Below are 20,788 nucleotides of genomic sequence, written 5' to 3' on the forward strand. Positions count from 1 at the left end.
ACCTGCTGTTTTTACTCTAGAGTAAGAGGCGCTTGGCTGTAGGAACTGGCAGGCAGGCACATTTTCTGGGCCTGCCTGTAAGCCATGCCACACATGCACTCTCATTGGAAAGAGAGTGCATGTATGAGTATGGGTGCAGGCAGGACTGCAAAGTGTGTGTGCTGGCAACCAAGCACCTCTTACTCTAGAGTAAGAGGCACTGAGATGCAGGCACACTCCGAGCCTGCCTGCATGCCCCATCACACCGCCCTGCCACATTCTCTGAGAGTGCGCATTTCGCGGTGTGCAGGCAAGCCCGGAGCGCGCCTGCAGCCGATCTTGGGGCCTGCCTGCCTGCAGGCCCCACCACACATGCACTCCCTTTCCAAGGCAAGGAGGCAAGTTTGGATGCACACAAAAGCAGGCTTTTGTGTCAAGCAGATTTTTGTGTGGGGAAGGAGCTTCCAGTTTCGTGCTTCCAAAGAAATAGAAGACAGCAAACAAATGGTAGAAATGGTAGGAAAGAATTTCACGCACATATATAGTGGACAGCTAGAGTGACGGCAATCCTATACTGCAGATAGTTAATAAAATATATAACAAAGTGCATTTTCTTAGTTTGTACAGAAGTACCACTTAGTTGGAATCCAACAAATCATCACATTGGCTACCTCATAAATGCATGCATATTTTCTGGTCTAGCCAATAATATGGAGCACAAGCAGACTACTCAAGATTTTTTTTCTCCCAGTCACTTTCATCAATCCATCCTATTATCTTAAAAATTTCATCTAACACACTTCAGTGCACAATGCCTAGTCAGAACACAGGCTTCATCAAGTCTGAATAGAAGCCATTTAAAAAGATCTTCTTTCAGCAAACAACCCAGATACCATTTGGGGCATCATCTTTCACAAGGAATAAAGAACTCATTTGGGCTGATGTATTTTGGGGTGATACCTAAAGAGCTGTTTCAGTTGTATGGCTGTTTACAAAATTCTCAACCTCTATTAGAAATCTGGCATAACTAAATTAAATATGCAATGTCCCCTTGGGAAGAGAGGGTGGTCTATAAATAAAGTTTTATTATAAGCACTTCTTTTTGCTTTATTTTTTTTAAACATAGTTACTTTCAATACACTCAAGACTTACAACTTCCTTTGTAAGCATTGGCTGTGGAGTTAGTCCAATGCTCAAAAGAAAACATAAAATCTTTCGTTTAAGGGTGTAATTAAAATCTTCATCATTTTTGTTTAATAAAATAAGCTTGTTTGTCAAGAGGTTCACACAGACAATTTAATTACGCCCAATTGTGTTAACACTGAAATCTGGCAATTTGCAGCAACCAACACCAGAGTTGGGATGATGGGGGTGGGGATGGGACAGAACAATCTATTCAAAGCCATAATAAATTAGAACAGAAGAACGAAATGGTAACCATGGACATTGTTTGTTCAATACAACACCAATTTAAACCTAATGAAGCTCCCATTCTTCATAACAAGGACTGGGCCCCAGCAAATCATGTCAGTACAATAGAGCAATTTCATTTTGTACAATGACAAACAGACTGTGGGAACTGCAAAACTATGTTGCATATACTTCAACCCATAAGAAAAGTGCTCCTTCCTGGAGAGCCAGTCAATCAGCTATTAGGGACTCAAACAACCCAATTCACCTTTCCCTCCCCATTTTCCTTTCCAACTGATACTCAATATTCTGTAAACTCTAGCAAATAGTGAATATGGTTACTCTTAAACTGGGCAGCTGGGGGGGCAAGGATTACAGTACTGTATGACCTCTGTATCCACAGGGGTACCTTCCTAGATTTCATGTGGATACGTGGAACCACGGATAGTAGCAAATTCTATTGAAATCAAGAACTGCTGCTCCAATAATACCATACAGTTATTCCGAAGGTCCGAGAAAGGACATATTTTGTAAGGCATGAATACATGAAACCATAGATACAGGCCCATATTGTAATAATAATTTGTACCATGTTGCTACTGTATATCTGTTGCTTCTTAGTAACCTCATGTTGGGTTTATCGGTATAGGGCAGCCCACCTTCCCCAATCTGGTACTCTCTGAATATGTTTGGCTGCAACACAATTTTGTTGTTAATTCTTATGCTCATATATGCACCCCAAGTAACAATAGCAGTCATTCATTCCAAAGATGGAGCTGACACACAGGCTTATTAAATACCTAAATAATAATGTTGCTTTTTGTGGACTTGCTTTTGCCAGCCAGTTCCAGAAAAAGTTATTTACAAGAGACAAACTTAGATAATTATCTGGGGCAAGTTAATATAAGGCCTTTAGTGCCTGTTGACAAAACTATACAAAAGTTATAGGCCTGGGTACTATTGGTTAACGATAGTAGGACCATTACATTAACTGTTGATTAGTGAGTCAACAAACAGGTGAATTTTACTGATTTAGCAGATAAGCAGAGTGATGGGGTGGCTTGTGTGTTAGACTAGGACTCTGGAGGGCCAGAGTTCAAAATCCTGTTAAGCCATAGAGAAACACTGATTGATCTTGGGAAAGTCCATTTTCTCAGCCTTGGAGGAAAGCAAAGGCAAACCCATGTTAAACAAATCTTGCCAATACCCAATAATACGGTCACCACAGGTCATGAACAACTTGAAGACATGCAGCAACAATATCAACAGCAATTGATTCCAGACCTTTATAAAACCAGAGAAGATTAACAGAGAGATTCATGGAAAAGACATTAATACTATATTTTAACAGGGGCTGGTAGTTTTGATAGCATCACCTGAAATGGCCAGCAATAGATTAAGCAAAATTGATACAAAATAAATGATAGGTCTAAAAATATAGTGGTTTTCAAACTATATGGTCATTCAGAGTTTGAGCCACTAGTGATATTCAGTATTCGGGAGACATCAAGCTTTTCAGATTAGGAACCTCCAGCACCAAATCCTAGAAGCACCTTAGTAGAACCAAGATCACTGCACACTGCACACCGCACTTATATTTAATCCCACATCCCTCCTGCCACATCAGCACTTTTAACCCTATACCCCTACTTCGGCCGGCCCAGTTTTAATAGTGTCTTGTTGTATTGTTACTGTTATTAGGTTCTTGTGGGTTTTTTCGGGCTATAGAGCCATGTTCTAGAGGCATTTCTCCTGACGTTTCGCCTGCATCTATGGCAAGCATCCTCAGAGGTTGAGGTCTGTTGGAAGTAGGAAAAATGGGTTTATATATCTGTGGAATGGCTGGGGTGGGGCAAGGAGCTCTTCCCTGCTGCACTTAGGTGTGAATGTTTAGCTGATCACCTTCATTAGCATTTGAAGGCCTGCCTGAGTCTGGGAAAATCTGTTGCTGGGAAGTGTTAATCTGTGCCTGGTTTTTTCCTCTCTGTTGTTTAGCTGTTATAATTTTAGAGTTTTTTAATACTGGTAGCCAGATTTTGTTCATTTTCATGGTCTCTTCCTTTCTGTTGAAATTGTCCACATGCTTGTGGATTTCAATGGCTTCTCTGTGTAGTCTGACATGGTGGTTGCTGGTGTGGTCCAGCATTGCTGGTGTGGTCCAGAAACCTAGTGATTCCAGCCATGAAAGCCTTCGACAATACGTTACTGTTATTGTTTTCCTGCTTAACTGTTTTTAATTTGCTTTGGGTATTGTATTGTTGTACTGTGTTTTTGGGGCTTCGGCCTGTGTAAGCTGCATCAAATCCCTTGGGAGATGCTAGCGGGGTACAAATAAAGTTATAATAATAATAATAATAATAATAATCAACCAAGAAAGGTAATTGCTTTTATTACTTCCTTCCCATCTCCAATTGATTGGTTATTGTCCAAAATAAGATACTGAACCAGACATGTTTGATTCAGTTGTGCTCAGGTTCAAAGCAACCATCCAACAACCATGTGATCTTTAGATACACAGGACTACATCTGCCATCAGCTCCAGTGTACAAGGTAAATGGCTGACAACAGTGACAGCTGCATTCTAAGACACCTAGAGCAAGTTTGGGCAATTGTGATTCTCCATATGTTTTCCTATCACCTCTCACTACGGACTATGCTGGTTGGGGCTTATGGGAATTATAGTAAAGCCTGGAGGGCTGAAGTTACCTATCCCTGATTGAAATGGCTGAGGTTTAGAGAAAGGCTGTTCAAAGCCAAAAGAGCCAGAAATCAGATAGTCAAGCTCTCTTGGAACTTGAGTTAATCAGTTATGTACACACAATGTTTCCACACTGACACATAATTGGAATCCCAGTCTCACAAACATTTCTGAAACTGAGTGTCTTTAATGAGTATATAATGTCAGAGCTCAGTGAACCCTTCAAAAGCAACAGCTGGTGCGGTGCTGGCTCTAAGCATGGTCTATGAGCCAGAAAGACCTGACCCTGAGCCATAAACTCAAGCAAGCCTCTAATTCTTTTAAGCCCAGCCCTCCCATACCTGCAATGAGGCACTAATAACAGGGGCCTGCTTTAGATAGCAGTTGTAAAGATTACTAGAATCAAGTGTGTGATGCATTTTGAAGATCTAAAATACTTTATATATATCAGAACTGTTAAAAACATTACTGCTAGTTGCTTTTGGATGGGTTATAATCCCTAGGCCAAAATCCAATAAACTTTCAGTATTGTTTAACACACGACGTCTTTACTAAAGCAGCTCTACTGATGGCCGCTATGTTGCCAGTCCCAATTCAAGGTGCAGGTTATGACCTACAAAGCCCGAAATGATTCGAGCCTTGCCTATCTTCATGATCGCATCTCCCCCTATGAACCCACGCGGGCTCTAAGATCTGCCTGGGAGGCACTCCTCAGTGGTGGCCCCCCAAATTTGAAACTCCCTCCCCAGAGAGATTAGGTAAACCCCCATACTGTCCTCCTTCCGTAGGGATCTAAAAACTTGGATGTTCCAGCAGGTTTTCGGGAATGATTAGTCCCTTTGCTGTCAGCTACAGCCCTGCTACGCACTTCCCCAGCCCTATGATACTCTGTTGCACTAGCCCTTGCCCAGCCCTTTCATAGTTGGCCATGTCCATTTTGGAATTTTGGACATTTGTATTTTGAACCCATATGATGGAGTTATAATGAAACTGGTTTTTAGATGTGTTTGGTTTAGAAGGATTTTATGTTTGTGTTTGGTTTAGAAGGATTTTATGTTTGTTTTATTATGTCTATTTTAATGTGTTTGTATGGTTTTCCTTTCTGGCAATTGAATGTTTTTTCCTTCTGTTGGAGTCCTCTTGAGGAGATAGGGTGGTATATAAAGACAGTGTGGTGTATAACTAAGGAGCACCCGGTGGTGAAATGGGTTATGCCCTTGTGCTGGAAGGACTGCTGACTGACAGGTCAGTGGTTCAAATCCAGGGAGAGTGGGTTGAGTTTCCTCTGTCAGGTCCAGCTCCCCATGCGGGGACACGAGAGAAGCCTCCCACAAGGAAGGTAAAACATCAAACATCCGGGTGTCCCCTGGGAAACGTCCTTGCAGATGTCTACTTCTTTCACACCAGAAGCAACTTGCAGTTTCTCAAGTCACTCCCGACACACACAAAATATTTAAATCTATGCCAGCCTAGCCAAGCTGGCTCCCACAGTTATAATTGCCCATGAGACACCTCAATCCTCACCTATTGTGTTATGATCTAACAACTTCCCAATCACCAAATCAAATGTGTGCAAGAAAAGGTTGTGAATGTGGAACAACAGGCTGTACAGGGAGCCACATTTATACAACCTCTGAGAAAATGGAACATGTTTAATTTTTACACTAGCACAGTACCTCAAACCCTTATTGGTAAACTCTGATCAACATTATTTTGCCAATCTTTTCTGCCTTTAGTACTCCCATCATTGCTAGGGATTACTCCAGATTATATCTAAAATTACCACACCACTTGCTAGAACTTCATTGGGATGTCTGCAAAAGCCCCCTTCCTCCCTCATTCACTTTCAGAGGGGTACATGACAACAATCGCAAATCAGGTTGTCCCACTCCTCTTTCACCAAGAATGCCTTTTTCTGATGAAAAGAAAGATCCCAAACATCTCTGTGCCCTTGTATAGATAAGGTTGGCCCTTTGTATCCACAATTCAACCATCCATGACTCATAGAATCATAGAGTTGGAAGAGACCTCATGGGCCATCCAGTCCAACCCCATTCTGCCAAGAAGCAGGGAAATGACATCCCACTCCCCACAAAAAATCCAAAAAGCAAATGTTGATGTTGCTATTTTATTGTGTGTATGAAGCCTGCAGAAAAGGAGGCTGAGAAGAGGCATGATGGATGTGTATAAATATGTGAGGAGAAGTCATGGGGAGGAGGGAGCAGGCTTGTTTTCTGCTGCCCTGGAGACTAGGATGCAATGGAACAATAGCTTCAAACTACAGGAAAGGAGATTCCACCTGAACATGAGGGACAATTTCCTAATGGTGAGAGCTGTTCAGCAATGGAACTCTCTGACATGGACTGAGGTGCAGGCTCCTTCATTGGAGGCTTTTAAGCAGAGGCTGGATGGCCATCTGTCAGGGGTGCTTTGAATGCGATCTTCCTGCTTCTTGGCAGGGGGTTGGACTGGATGACCCACAAGGTCTCTTCCAACTCTATGATTCTATGAAACACCATTTTGCTGGCCTATTGTAAGCAATGGGAGTTGAGCACCTGCGGATTTAGGTTTCCACGGACACTATGACCCAGCAGATATCAAGGGTCTGCAGCATATGATTTTTTCTCTCTCTTAAAAGTCAACACAAATTAAGTATTGAATATAAGTATCATATTGTGACATTTGAGTAGTAAACCATGGTGGTTTGGGATGGATCCAGCACTGGATGAGATGAAGACCCAGGTTCATACCAGGGATTGAATCCCACTGGATGACCTTGGGCCAGTCACTATCTCTGAGTCTTAAAGGGAAAAAAAACCAAGACATTAGATTTGGCTCAGTGCAGACTCCTGGGGCAGGTTGAGACAAATTACTCTGAATGACTGCTAAAGTCCTCATGTCAGCAGATTCCCTGATTACTGGAAAAGACAGGCAAATTATTCTGCCTTCGTTTCAGGAGTCGCTAGAAGGCCTTTCTACTGAAAAGGTGACACATGAGGCTGCAACACTATCTGTTTGTGTGTATATAGAGGGGGGATCACTGCATTGTGCCTCTCTTGCTGCTCTTTTGCAGATTTTGTTTTGTTTGGATTTGCCACCCACACCTTACTAGTCAGGCATCTAGCAGCCCCATCCTACGCATGGTGACTTGGTTCAGGTTAATTTCCCTCCTTCCCACGAAAACAAATGTATCTCCACCAGAAATGGAACCTCAGGCTACAATCTTTTGCCTGCTTTGGAAGCAGTGTGTCTGACTTCTGAGTAGAAAGAGCTGCAAAATCAGCAAAGGCCTTTCTAAAGCAAAACCTGTCATGAGCTTGAGAGTCGCTCTCTCCCTCCCTCCCTCAAAAAGGAGCAACAGTGCCATTCAGATCAGAGCTAAACAGAAATCGTTTCATCCTTCAGGAGTCCTCCTATCCACACATTATTTCCAGGGGTATCAAACCAAAGCAAATCAAATGTCAAAGGCCTTAATGGCTGGAATCACTGGGTTGCTGTGAGTTTTTCAGGCTGCCTGGCCATGTTCCAGAAGCATTCTCTCTTAACATTGCACCCATATCTATGACAGGCATCCTCAGAGATTGTGAGGTCTGTTGGAAACTAGGCAAGTGAGGTTTATATATCTGTGAAACGCCCAGGGTGGGAGAAAGAACTCTTGTCTGCTTGAGGTAAGTGTGAATGTTGCAACTGGCCACCTTGATTAGCACTGAGTAGCTTTGCAGCTTCCTAAGCTTGGTTGCTTTCTGACTGGAATCCTTTGTTGACGTGATTAGCTGGCCCTGATTGTTTCTTGCCTGGAAGTCCTGGCAGGGGAGAATGCTCGGGAAACATGGCCCTACAGCCCAGAAAACTCACTGCAACTCATTTTTTCATCACACTAGAGAAAAAAAATCAACTTTAAATCCGGTTTCTGCCTCCTAAAGAATTCTGAGGTTTGTAGTTTTGAGAGGAGTCTTTAACAGGCTCACTAAACTACAAAGCCCAGAATTCTGCAGGAGGTCGAAACTGGATTTTAAGTGGATATTTTTCTCTAGTGTGATGAAGTGGCCACTCAATCAAATTCCTCTCTCAGGATTGCCTCTTCCCAGGGAGGTGTGGCTGGCTGGGTTTCTGACCCTTCCCTGCCCCTCCTTTTTGCAAAACAGGGAGTCAAATCCCCGACGGAGGGAAGGGAGCCGCCGGGTGACGCAGAGAGGCTTCCGGCCCCCCTGAAATCGCACAAGTGCCCCCCAAGCGCCACGCCAATGAATAGGAGCGGATGGGGAAGAAGAGGGGGGCTCCCTGGTAGCTGTGGAAGCCCATGCTTTCCATCTCGTCGGTGCCAGGTCTGGAAAAGGCTGCCCCAAGGCACACGATGCCGGGGGTCCTTGGTCATGAATGGGGCAGTAGCTGAAACCCCAAACAGAGGCGGGGACAGGGTTTCTTCCTCCTCCTCCTCCTCCGGCTGCAGCTCTCATTACAACGTCTGTCTCCTTGCTGCAGTGCAGAGGCGCCATCTTCCCGCGCCTCCTCCCTCCCCATAATAAAGCCTTCCTTTCCGAGGGGAGGAAGGAAGGAAGGAAGGGAGCCCGAAGGGGGGGGGGAAGCAAGGGAGGGAGGCGTCCCAAGGAAACTCCATTCTCCTCCCCAATTGCATCCCTCCCTCGGACAGTCAGGGAACCTGGGCCAAAACAGACAAGAAAGAGAGGTCCCTTCCGAAATGAACATATATGTGAGCGGGGGCGGCGGGGGGGGGCTTGTAATGCCCTTTTAAGAACTCCAAACCCTCCTCATTCGAAGGGGAAGGGGCTCAGGGAGGGAAGAAAGGAGGAGCCGCAATGGCATATTTCAAGTTGTCACCTGGGCCCCCGGGGCCAGGAACTTGGCCGCTCTCCCCTCCCTTCTCTTCTCCTCCCCTCCAGCCTCTCCTTGGCTCCCTCCTTCCTTCCTTCCTTCCCTCCCTCCTCGTTTGTTTTGCGCACTAAGGTGCGGAGGAGGCGAAAGGTAACCCAAGTGGCCCGGAAAGGAGGGGGGAAGGCCGAGAGAAATGCCAAGCTCCTCGCCGTTTTCCCAGGGCAGGAGGGCGTCCCCGTTCGTCCGCCATGCCTCCCCCTCCGGAGCCCCCAGACCCCAAGAGAAGCCAGCCCTGCCCGCCTTCCTTCCTTCCCTCGAGAGCCTGGTTGCCAAGTTGGCGCGCCTCCGGAAGGGAAGGGAAGGGGGAAGAGTGGGGTGGAGGGAAGGGAAGGAGAAAGAGTGGGGTGGAAGGAAAGAGTGGGGTGGAAGCGAAGGGGGAAGAGTGGGGTGGAAAGGAAGGGAGGAAAGGAAAGGAAGGAAAGACGGTGGCCTCGCCCCTCTCCCTCCGGACCCCCTCCCTTCCCACGGATTCTTCTCTTCCACGAGACCCTCCCTTCTCCTTTTCCGAGATGTGCTCAAAGCCAGCGCCCCCCCCCCCCACCCCAAAAAAGCAGGCTCAAGGGAAGCCCCCTACTCAGGCTTCAAGGGAGAAGCCCATTGTTTCTATCGAGCGAAGGGAAGGAAGGAGGGAGAAGCAAAGCCCAGGCGAAGGAAGCATCCCCTCTCTGCCCGCATCCTCCTCCTCCTCCTGCTGCTGAACAAAGACTTTCCCTCCGCGCCCGCCCTTACCTCCGAAGCGCCGGAGGCCGTCCAGGAGGCCACGAACAGCACCAGCGCCAAAGGATGCGGCGGCGGCGGCATCACGGTCGGGAACAAGGCGGCGGCGGAGGAGGAGGAGAGCAGGGCTTAGTGGAGAGTGAGAGGGAAGCCAATATCCGCCTCGGCCGCTTCGCTTCCCGTCCCCGCCTCTGAGCTGCTGCGGCTGCTTCTGGGGAATGAAACGGAGCACCAGCCGGGCTCCGGGGAGGAGGAGGAGGAGGAGGAGGAGGCGGCGGCGGCGGCGAGTCAGCTGATGATCTCCTCTGCCCACCCGAAGCAGCGGCGGCGGCAACCGAGCAGGCCGAGTCGCCTCCGCAGCGACCCCTAGCGGAAGCGCCGCGCACTGTCACCTCTCGACTCCTTTTTCAGACCCCCCCCCCCCCCCCGCTACTGTATTTACTTATCCTGCACCTCGTGGTGCCAGAGCGCAGTCGGTTCAGCGCCTTCCAAGTCACCCAGTTTTCTATGTGCCCAGGAGGGAGTCTCTCATTTTATATCAGCCATGGAGCCCCCCGTGGCACAGCAGGTTAAAGCGTCGAGCTGCTGAACTTGCTGACCGAAGGGTCGCAGGTTCGAATCCGGAGAGGAGTGTGAGCTCCCGCTGTTAGCCACAGCATCTGCCAACCTAGCAGTTCGAAAACATGCAAATGTGAGTAGAACAATAGGTACCGCTCTGACGGGAAGGTAAAGATGCTCCATGCAGTCACGCCGGCCACATGACCTTGGAGGTGTCTCTGGACAAAGCTGGCTCTTCAGCTTAGAAATGGAGATGAGCATCAACCCCCAGAATCAGTCACAACCAGATTTAATGTTAGGGGAAAACCTTTACCTATGGATTGAGGTTCAGGGTTTTAGCCTGCCACTTTTGGACTCCCACTTGCTAAGGTGTACCTAACTACGAGAGGAGATTCCATCTGAACATTAGGAAGAACTTCCTGACTGTGAGAGCCGTTCAGCAGTGGAACTCTCTGCCCCGGAGTGTGGTGGAGGCTCCTTCTTTGGAAGCTTTTAAGCAGAGGCTGGATGGCCATTTGTCAGGGGTGATTTGAATGCAATATTCCTGCTTCTTGGCAGGGGGTTGGACTGGATGGCCCATGAGGTCTCTTCCAACTCTTTGATTCTATGATTCTAAGTGTCTCTGTAGAGCTTAGAAAATTGTTTCTTGATTTAAGGTATTAGCATGCTGGCTGATATCTGAACAGGGGATGGGACGGAGATGTCATTGCCTTGGTCCTTTCATTATTCACTGCGGATGTCAGGTGATGCAATACTGACTAAAAAGTATAATTTCTCCAGTGGTGTAGGGCATAGACATCTTGTGGTAATGCGGCACCAGAAGCAACCAGAAGCTCCTGCATAAGGTTGGGAGAGAGAGGCAGGGAGACGGGAGCCCTTGGTCTTTCCCAGGGGATATCTTTCTTTTTTTCTTTTCGCAGCAGACAGTCAAGGTGGCTCTGCTTATTTTTAGAAGCCTCCCACCTGGTGGCCCCTCCTACTTCTGCCTCTCATGCAGATAGCAAGAGGGATGAGGACCTCCCCTACTTTTCAGCGTCCTTCTTTGCCTTCCTCCTCCTTCTTTCCTTTGGGTTGAGTATGTCTTCAAAATGGAGTGATACCAGTAAATTTTCTGGGATAGGTATATAGCAGTGGTTCCCAACCTGTGGTCTGTGGACCACCAGTGGTCCACAAGAATGAAAATATGGTCCATGGCCTCGCCATTACTATTGCCTCAAAACCACGTGGCAACAAGAGTGACTGGTCTTGTGAAACCCTCTTCTAGTGCCGAGGGAATGGGGATGTCAGGAGAAGAGAGACTGACTAACTACGAAAGATTACTACTATCACATTAGCTCTGGATTATTAAATATGGTTGTCTGTGGGCAAGCAGATGGTGACTACTGGATGGCATATGTTCTCTATCAGAAACTAGAGCTGATGTGGTCTATTCAATGCAATTTTCTGAATCAGCACCCCAAATAACTAAATCAATTCTCAGAACAGCAAACCTTTAAACAAACCTTGCCAAGAAAACACTCTGATAGATTCATTTTCCAGTACCCATAAGAAAGAAATCACCTGAAGGCATATAATAAAGGAAAAGTGAGCGATAAAATATTATTTCTGCCCATATCTGTTTCCTTGTACTTTTACACTGCTGGTGCTGTTAAGGAAATGGGTACAGGTGCACTAACTCAAGACATTTTGCTGCCCAGGGCAAATTGTCAGATTGTGTGCTCTTGTTCAGTTCACTGATGGGCAATTGAGTCAACAATATCATACCGGGGACAAAAGACCAGCTGAAGAGACGTGGGCTGGATTGTGTTGCACATACAGTTGTGTTATCCAAAGTGGCTCTGCTACATTCTGTCCCTGCCCTTGCCATCCTACTACCTGAGGCAGCAACCTCACTACCAATAAAAGCATCCCTCAGTATGTTCATGGGAGTGGTGGCATCTGATGTAGAAAACAAGATCCCAAACTTCTTGAACAACATCTTGATTGTCATCTAATTGAGTTTTCTGCATATGGACCCAAGCTAAGAAATCGTCATAAACCTTTGCAGGGAGATTCAGCAAAGGGCAAGATGTGATAACTCATTTTAAAATGATGATTTATATGGAATTATGTAGTAATTTGTGTCAGATTAAATTTCAGTACAGTTTCCCAGGTGGTCATTAAGGTCACAGATAGTGCTTAAATCAGTCACCAGCTCTGAGCCTCACCTAGCTCATCATTACATACATACAGTACTGTAATTCCACTATACTAGCCATGAAACATCCTATGAAATCTAGTTTGTGGAACCAGACAACACAAATGTCTCTTCAAATGGAAAATACTAGAATTTTGATAGTGATGATAATAATTATATTTATTTATATCCCATTTTCTCCCCAAGATTGGGACTCACAATTTTGAAAAACAGTATAACTAAAAATATACCAATAGTAAATGACACTATAGAAATAAACTACTTGTAGTTTTGATATAGTTGTCACTTGAGTAAAAAAAACTAATGATTTTTTTAAAAGATAACAATTCTTAAAATCAATGGAATCTTAATACTATAATTGCCCAAATCACAATGGCTAGCAATTTGGAGCCCCCCGGTGGTGCAGTGAGTTAAACCCTTGTGCCCGCAGGACTGAAGACCAACAGGTCGTAGGCTCGAATCCAGGGAGAGCATGGATGAGCTCCCTCTGTCAGCTCCAGCTCCTCATGCAGGGACATGAGAGAAGCCTCCCATAAGGATGATAAAACAACAAAACATCTGGGAGTCCCCTGGGCAACGTCTTTGCAGACGGCCAATTCTCTCACACCAGAAGCGACTTGCAGTTTCTCAAGTCACTTCTGACATGACAAAAATAAATGGCTATAGTTCAACACCTTGGATGTGGGAGTCACCAGAATTGTAAATCTATTTCAGGACTTCATCTACACTTTGAAGGAACCATCCAAGGTGCTGAACTATGCCCTCTATATAGTTTCAGCACCATGGTTAACATCTTTAAATCTATCCAAAACAGAAGAGCCTTCATCATCCAATGAGATGGAAGCCACCAGATACCACTGTCAAAGTGTTGATTCAGTATGCCTTCTTTAGTTGTGACAGCCAATTAGATTTAGGTTATACATTAAAGATTGTATAAATAAATCCTTATCATCTGCTCTGTATGCTCCATATGATCTACCATGCTAAAACCTGCTCCATGGAATCCCATTCTTAACACTCAGACAAGGGGGAAATGGCAGTTTCAGAAGGCAGCCCCTCTCCAGATCCCGAACAAGAGCAGATATATAAGGAAACATCATACAGGGATGTTTCAGCCAATATAGGTAGATGATGAGAAGAGACTACTATCTTTTGCAAAACAGCAACAAGCGAGACAGAAGCATAGGAAGAGCCAATGTATTGTGTACAGACTTAAATACCAGGCACCAAACAATTATCCAAGGGTTGTCATGGTCAAGCATCTATATAGCCCTTGACAGCAGAGGAGAGTTCTCATTGCATATTATAGATGTATAGTCTCATAAATCCAACCTCATACATAGGCTATAACATATATACAATTATTATTATTATTATTATTATTATTATTATTATTATTATTATTATTTGCACTTGTTAACCGCCACTCTCAGCCCGAGGGCGACTCGTGGCGGTGTACAGAAAATAGAAAAGACAACAATTTACAATAGATCAAGACCATAACACAAACACAAACATCTAAAAATCCGCTTCGTCTAGTTTGGGGTCATAATCAATCTCATAGTCTTAGTCCATTCCGGTGGTCATTCCAAAACAACATAGCACTTAGTTAAAGGCCTTTTCGAAGAGCCAGGTTTTCAGGCCCTTACGGAAGGCCATGAGGGAAGGCGCCTGTCTGATTTCAGCAGGGAGGGAGTTCCATAACCGGGGGGCCACCACCGAGAAGGCCCGCTCTCTCGTCCCCGCCAGGCGTGCCTGTGAGGCCGGCGGGACCGAGAGAAGGGCCTCCCCAGATGATCTCAAGGTCCTCGTGGGCTCATAGGCTGAGATGCGGTTCCCAAGGTATTTTGGGCCGGAACCGTTTAGGGCTTTGTAGGATAACACCAGCACCTTAAATTGGGCCCGGTAGCAAATCGGCAGCCAGTGGAGCTGGGACAGCAAGGGCGTTGTGTGCTCCCTGCGTCCCGCTCCAGTTAACAACATGGCTGCCGCACGCTGGACTAGCTGGAGCTTCCGGGCCGTCTTCAAGGGCAGCCCCACGTAGAGAGCGTTGCAGTAGTCGAGGCGGGATGTGACCAAAGCGTGTACCACCGTGGCCAAGTCAGACTTCCCAAGATACGGGCGCAGCTGGCGCACGAGCCGAAGCTGTGCAAATGCTCCCCTGGTCACCGCTGAAACCTGGGGATCCAGGCTCAACGATGAGTCCAGGGTCACACCCAAGCTGCGAACCTGCGCCTTCAAGGGGAGTGCGACCCCGTCCAGCACAGGCTGTAACCCTATACCCTGCTCGGCCTTGCGACTGACCAGGAGTACCTCTGTCTTGTCTGGATTTAATTTCAGTTTGTTCGCCCTCATCCAGACCGTTACAGCGGCCAGGCACCGGTTCAGGACTTCGACAGCCTCCTTAGTAGCGGGTGGGAAGGAGTGACAGAGTTGGACGTCATCTGCGTACAGGTGACACCGCACTCCGAAACTCCGGATGATCTCACCCAGCGGCTTCATGTAGATGTTAAACAGCATGGGGGACAGTATGGAGCCCTGAGGAACACCACAGGTCAAAGGCTGTGGTGTTGAACAGGAGTCCCCCAATAATACCTTCTGGGTACGACCCTCCAGAAATGACTGGAGCCACCGCAAAGCGGTGCCCCCAAGGCCCATCTCTGCAAGGCGTCCCAGAAGAATACCGTGGTCGACGGTATCGAAGGCCGCTGAGAGATCCAGGAGCACCAACAGGGACATACAATGTCTTGATATATCTCTCCTTCACTTTCTTCATGACTTTATGACATTTGAGATCTGGGGTCCATTTACATGCTTAGATGTAGCAAATACTGGGGGAATTGGGCTTGGGCAATGTTGAGGCTGTATGACTGTCAGATGAGAGGTGCAAGGGCCCATTCACATGGCACAATTAAAATATTGTTATTCCACCTCATCTTCCTTGCTTCTATCCTGTGGAATGCTATTATTATTTTAGCCAGAAACAAAAGAAGAGCTCTCTGGCTGAGGATTATAAGCGATCTTACCTAAACCGTCAGAACCATGGCAATGAAATTGAAATCATAACACTATAATTGTGTAGTGTAAGGTCATTAAATGAATCACATGCAGACTGGAACATGAGTCTTGGCTCATCATGCTAAATCCTACATCACAATGCCTTTCAAACAGGACTGCAAACCTGATTGTGCTCTAGTATAGGACAGGCTCACAGTGCTCCCTACACTTGCCTTTAATTGTCACAAACTCTTGTTGCTAGTGACATCTCCGGCCCATCCCCTATTTGGATATCAGCAAGCACGCCAGCGCCTTAAATCAAGATTTATTTATTTATTTATTTATTTACAGTATTTATATTCCACCCTTCTCACGCCGAAGGGAACTTAAGGCGGATCACAATGTACATATACACGGCAAACGTTCATTGCCATTTTTGACATACAAGATGTACAGATAGAGGCCATTTAGCAGGTCTTCATGGAGGTTGCTCAATTCGGACACAGGGGGAGCTGTTGCTTCAGCCACTATGACGTCGAGCCTTTTTGATTGTAGTATTTCCTCACTCTCCGGCATTTTTATGGTGTCATAAATTAGCCTCCCTAATTCCTCTTCTCACAGCTTACAGATGTTTTCAAACTGCTTAGGTCGACAGTGAGCTGGGAATTTTTTTAACAGCTTTTTTTTAAACAGCTATTAACAGTCAGGCGCTCAACCCCGACTCGGGCTTCGAGCTTACCACCTTTTGGTCAGCAGTGATTTATTGCAGCTGTTTAACCAGTTGTGCTGCCAGCCCGGCCCAGAAATAGTTTTTTTTTAATTGACAGAGATACTCGCAGGAACACCTCGCCAAGTGAGAATCCAAAAGTGGCAGGCTAAAACCTGGAACCTCAAGCCGTGGCTGATACTGAATGAGAGACTCCCTCCTGGACACACAGAAAACTAGGCAACATGGAAGGCACTGAACAGACTGTGCCCTGGCACCACAAGATGCAGAGCCAACCTTAAGAAATGGGGCCACAAAGTGGAGTCCATGACATGCAAGTGTGGAGAAGAGCAAACCACAAACCACCTACTACAGTGCAGCCTGCTACATGCACAATGGAGGACCTTCTTATAGCAACACCAGAGGCACCCCAAGTGTCCAGCTCCTGGTCAAAGGACATTTAATAGAATGCCAAGTTTTAAATCTTTGTTTGTGTTTTTAAATACATTACAGCTGTACCCTTGGTTTGCTTCTGATACAATAAATAAATGCATTGCTAGTAATCCTTTTGGTATTATTTATTTTTATTTACAGTACTTATATTCTGCCCTTCTAACCCCAAAGGGAACTCAGAGCGGACCACTGAACACATGTATGGCAAACATTCAGTGCCAATTGTACAATGACAAGACAGACAACAGTACCTATGCTGCTGAAAGATAGCCACCCATGATCATGTAGATCAGTGATTGAAAATTATATGGTCTTTCATATGTTGTTGGACTGTACCTTCCCTTAGATCCAGTCAGTGATGGGAAATGCTGGGTGTTGCAGTCCAATATCCTCTTCTGTTGTTTCACTCCTGTTGTAGACCATGCCTCATCTTGCACATGTACTCCCTCTGGGCATCAAGAACCACTACATATTTGGGTAATTTTTTAGCAGAGAATAGAAAAGTTACAATTTTGAGACACAACCCTCAGAATCCACAAAGCAGCACTGGCCCATGTTGACTGGGGAATCTGAGAGTTGTGGTCCAACAAGTAATTTTATCAGTTTGATTATTAGGAATTAACTTTTGCTCCAGAAAAAAATCTGAAGGCAGTGAGTGATACAGAGATGCAGTATATTGTTTTTGACTGATCATCATATGGGGTTACAAACAACTTTCCTCCCAGATCAGAGAGTGAAATTAAAGGAGAGTATTTTACTTTTAATTTATTAATAATTTTGTTTTTACAAAACAGCAACTATAGCAACAACAATTTACCAACACAAACCATAACACAGAAAGAGCAGGAGAATGTCTGTTATAAAGAGTTAACTTAGTTGCTTGCACTACCTCCATCTGTTTTGGTCTTCAGTTGCATTTGCTACAGTGTGCCTATTGACTTTTTATTCTGCAATGTTTGGTTTATTTTAGAGCCATGACTGTTTTATAAATGACTTTTTGTTTACTACAATTTAACTTCATTTATTTGCTTAACATATTTATCAGCTGCTATTTAGCTAGGCTTGCCAAATGACTTACAATAACACAAATATAAAAAAGTTAAGTTCAAATTCAGCAGAGTTATGGGGCTTTCTCTTCACTTCTGCTGACTGAAGTGTCTGACACACAACCCAGAAATCATCTCAAGATTTCTATGCAACACACAACTCAGACATCTACTCAATCAACTGTACAACATTTTAATTGTATGTGTGGATGTGATAGAAGAATAAGATAATATTTCCTCCATTCCACTAGTGAAAACAATTCTGCCAAGAGAAAAACATAAGTGATCTCCTTCCTTGCCAAAACTATAGTCAACTCTCATCTCTATTCCTTCTCATGTGAATAACACCATAAATGGTATATCCAAGATATGCAACCTGATTCAGTGAATGGTTATTTTGACCCCTCCACATTAATGAGTTTAATTTTTGTGGATTTAATTATATGCAGAGTTAATTTAAATGTTCTCTGTAGTGATTTCTAGGTCCTTCAATAAAATTATAAGCTCAGCTTCAGGCAGAAGTTGATCATAAATTTGTGTAGAAGACCTAGAGATTCCTAGAGATTGTTCTCTCAAGACAAAATTAGCAGATCTTAATTAGTGTTTATTTTTTCACTTTTGATGGGAGCCCTGAACTTGAAATTCAGCAAATATAGAAAGCTGAGGACCATTCTACACATGCCTAAAACACCGGAAATAACTGTGATAAAAGGGGGAGGGTGGTGGCTAAACAATGTTTAGCCAAAGTTTGGGTAGAATTGGGTTAACAGTTGAAAAATATGTGTTAAACAACTGCACATAAAACCCAATTCTGCCCCCAAAATGTGCACCTTTGCATGACTGTGCACCTTCAGTGCAAGTACACATTTTAAAAGCCCAAAACAGCTGATCAGCTGATCGGACTGTCAAAAAAATGGAACTAAGGACACACAGGTGGCTCAAGGACAGCATAATTGGAAAACAATTAGAACTTTCTGAAACCATTCCTTTCTTTTGACCATTATAATATTAAACCGGGTTTAAATTTAGAGTTGGGTGCAAAAAAAAAAAAAGAATAAGAAATCTTCTTGTATGTACATTAAGATGTTAGCATGTGTGCATATAAGGTCCAGCGCATCTCTGAGAGAATTTCTTTTAAACTTCCACTGGATGTCCCCTGTCTACCTTCCATCTTGATCCACTTCAAGGGAAGATGTGAAACGGTGGGGGAACATTTCCAGGGACTGACAGGTCTGTGTCTGGGCACCAGGATTTTTTGACCCAGTTCCAAAACTCGCATTTTGGTGCTGTCTGAAGAGCCCTGATTGTAGTCACACTGAATTTAGTGGGATTTGCTTCCAAACAAGTGTTGCATAGATTGCAATCTGTGATGCACATTTAAAAAATCTAGCAAATAACACCCTTTAATTCTAATTTATTGAACTTATCCTAACAGGATGACCTGCAGCAAAATGGCTTCCAGAGCATATGGATAGTATTCAGAATCAGCCTGAATGCAGTGTTGCTAACCTCTGAGGAACTGCATATAATAAAGGAACAGAAATAATCCATTTTGAATCCAAAGTGGTCTCTACTTTGCCTTCTGCAGTTTTCTGATGATTAAACACCAATCATTAAACTCCAGCTTTAATCCTACTTTTATTTTCACATGTCCAGTGAAGCACTGGGCACTTGTTTCTGGTAGCAGATAAAGTTTACACACAACAGGGCCAAGGCAGTGAGAGAAAGAGGGGTTTTTTTAGGTGCTTGCAAAAAGACAGATGGATACAGTTAAAATGTTACCAAAGCCAAGTTGCTACTGGCAAAAACAATGAGACTGAGAAGGTTTTTGATTCATAGAGCAATACTATTCCCAAGATATGCCTGCTGGCTAAGACAGGAACGCTCTAAACCTCTTTGTGTTGCTACTTGCTCATAGAAAGAAAGAAAAAATCTACAGCAACATAATGATAGATTGAAACCTACAGAACACCAGTAGTCCAAGACAGAAAATGTGGTGCAGCAAGTGTATCCTGGGAATATATTCCACACAGTTGGGATGTCAGCAACAGTGAAAAAGATTTAACATCAATAGGGCAAGGAATTCACTCTGGATTTTTATTTGAACTTTAAAGGAGCCATGAAATACACTGTGGCCATATGGTGGAGGGGACTCAGCTCCCTGGGTAACTTCTTTAAATCTGGACCAAAATCCAAAATGGATTATCTGCCTACAGAGAGACTGTCCACACTGAAGAATTACAACAGTTTGGTATCACTTTAACTGCCATGGCTTAATGCTATGGACTTCTAGGACTTGTAATTTGATGTGGCACCAGATTGTAAGATCTTGTAAAACTATTCCATAGCATTCAGCCATAGCAGTTAAAGTGATGTCAAACTGCATTAATTCAACAGTATAGATGCACCCTGAGATTTTGCATGGAAGGAATTAAAAATTACAAGGAACCTTGTGTGAAAAGGGAAGAAAATAGGTTTTTACAGGATCTTTTAAGGCTCTCCGGTTTATTTCAGAATATGCATTAATGGGATATACCAGTAATCCACTCATTTAGATGCAAATTTCAAGTTCAAGTGTAGCTCACAAAAGCTTACACTGAATTAAATTGGTTTCTTTTAAAGGTGACACAAGACTATTTTTTTCCTTTACTTTTTATACTGAAAAAAGGAATCCTGTGCTCACTCAGAAGTTGTTTCAGTCCTTGGCAATTGGACAATGCAATGCTAAAAATCCTATATTTGGAAGTTAAATATTCGCAATGGAGTCAACAGAGCATTCTGTCCCCTCTCACACACCACACAATTACAGTAAAACTGCCACATTTCCATCCTAAGGAACACTGAGGTTTAGAATTATATAGAATTTTCTGCCAGAGCACTCTAGTGTCTCATTAAACCACAAATCTAGGGATTTTGTGGAATGTAATCATGACAGCAAAGGTGGTATTGGCATACTATTGAGTAATGTGAAAGAGAACCATGTCAGTATTCAGACCATCAAATCAATCAAAAATGGGATATACTGACTATTGTCTTAATTAACATTGGAATGTGGGCAGGAGGTGAATGGGGGTAGCATGCTGTTGAAAGCAGTTTAATTGACTGGATTCTGGCTATGTCTTCTATTGATGTGT

General features: G+C 44.4%; 1 protein-coding gene across 5 annotated transcripts in view; it reads right to left on the reverse strand.

Annotated features, from left to right (window-relative positions):
- Positions 1–10,027, reverse strand: part of APP (amyloid beta precursor protein) — a 185,666-nt gene extending 175,639 nt beyond the window's left edge. For 3 of the 5 annotated variants that reach the window (XM_060770473.2, XM_060770470.2, XM_060770469.2), the window contains exon 1: positions 9,710–10,026. In XM_060770473.2, the coding sequence (XP_060626456.2) occupies positions 9,710–9,781 (72 nt within the window). In that variant the 5' untranslated portion in view covers positions 9,782–10,026. Of the gene's footprint in view, positions 1–9,709 lie in introns of all 5 variants that reach the window. The other 2 variants (XM_060770471.2, XM_060770472.2) reach the window with 2 other exon arrangements.
- Between the last annotated feature and the right edge of the window lie 10,761 nt (positions 10,028–20,788).

The sequence above is a fragment of the Anolis sagrei genome, chromosome 3 (genome assembly GCF_037176765.1).
Source record: "Anolis sagrei isolate rAnoSag1 chromosome 3, rAnoSag1.mat, whole genome shotgun sequence".
Taxonomy (NCBI): Eukaryota; Metazoa; Chordata; class Lepidosauria; order Squamata; family Dactyloidae; genus Anolis; species Anolis sagrei.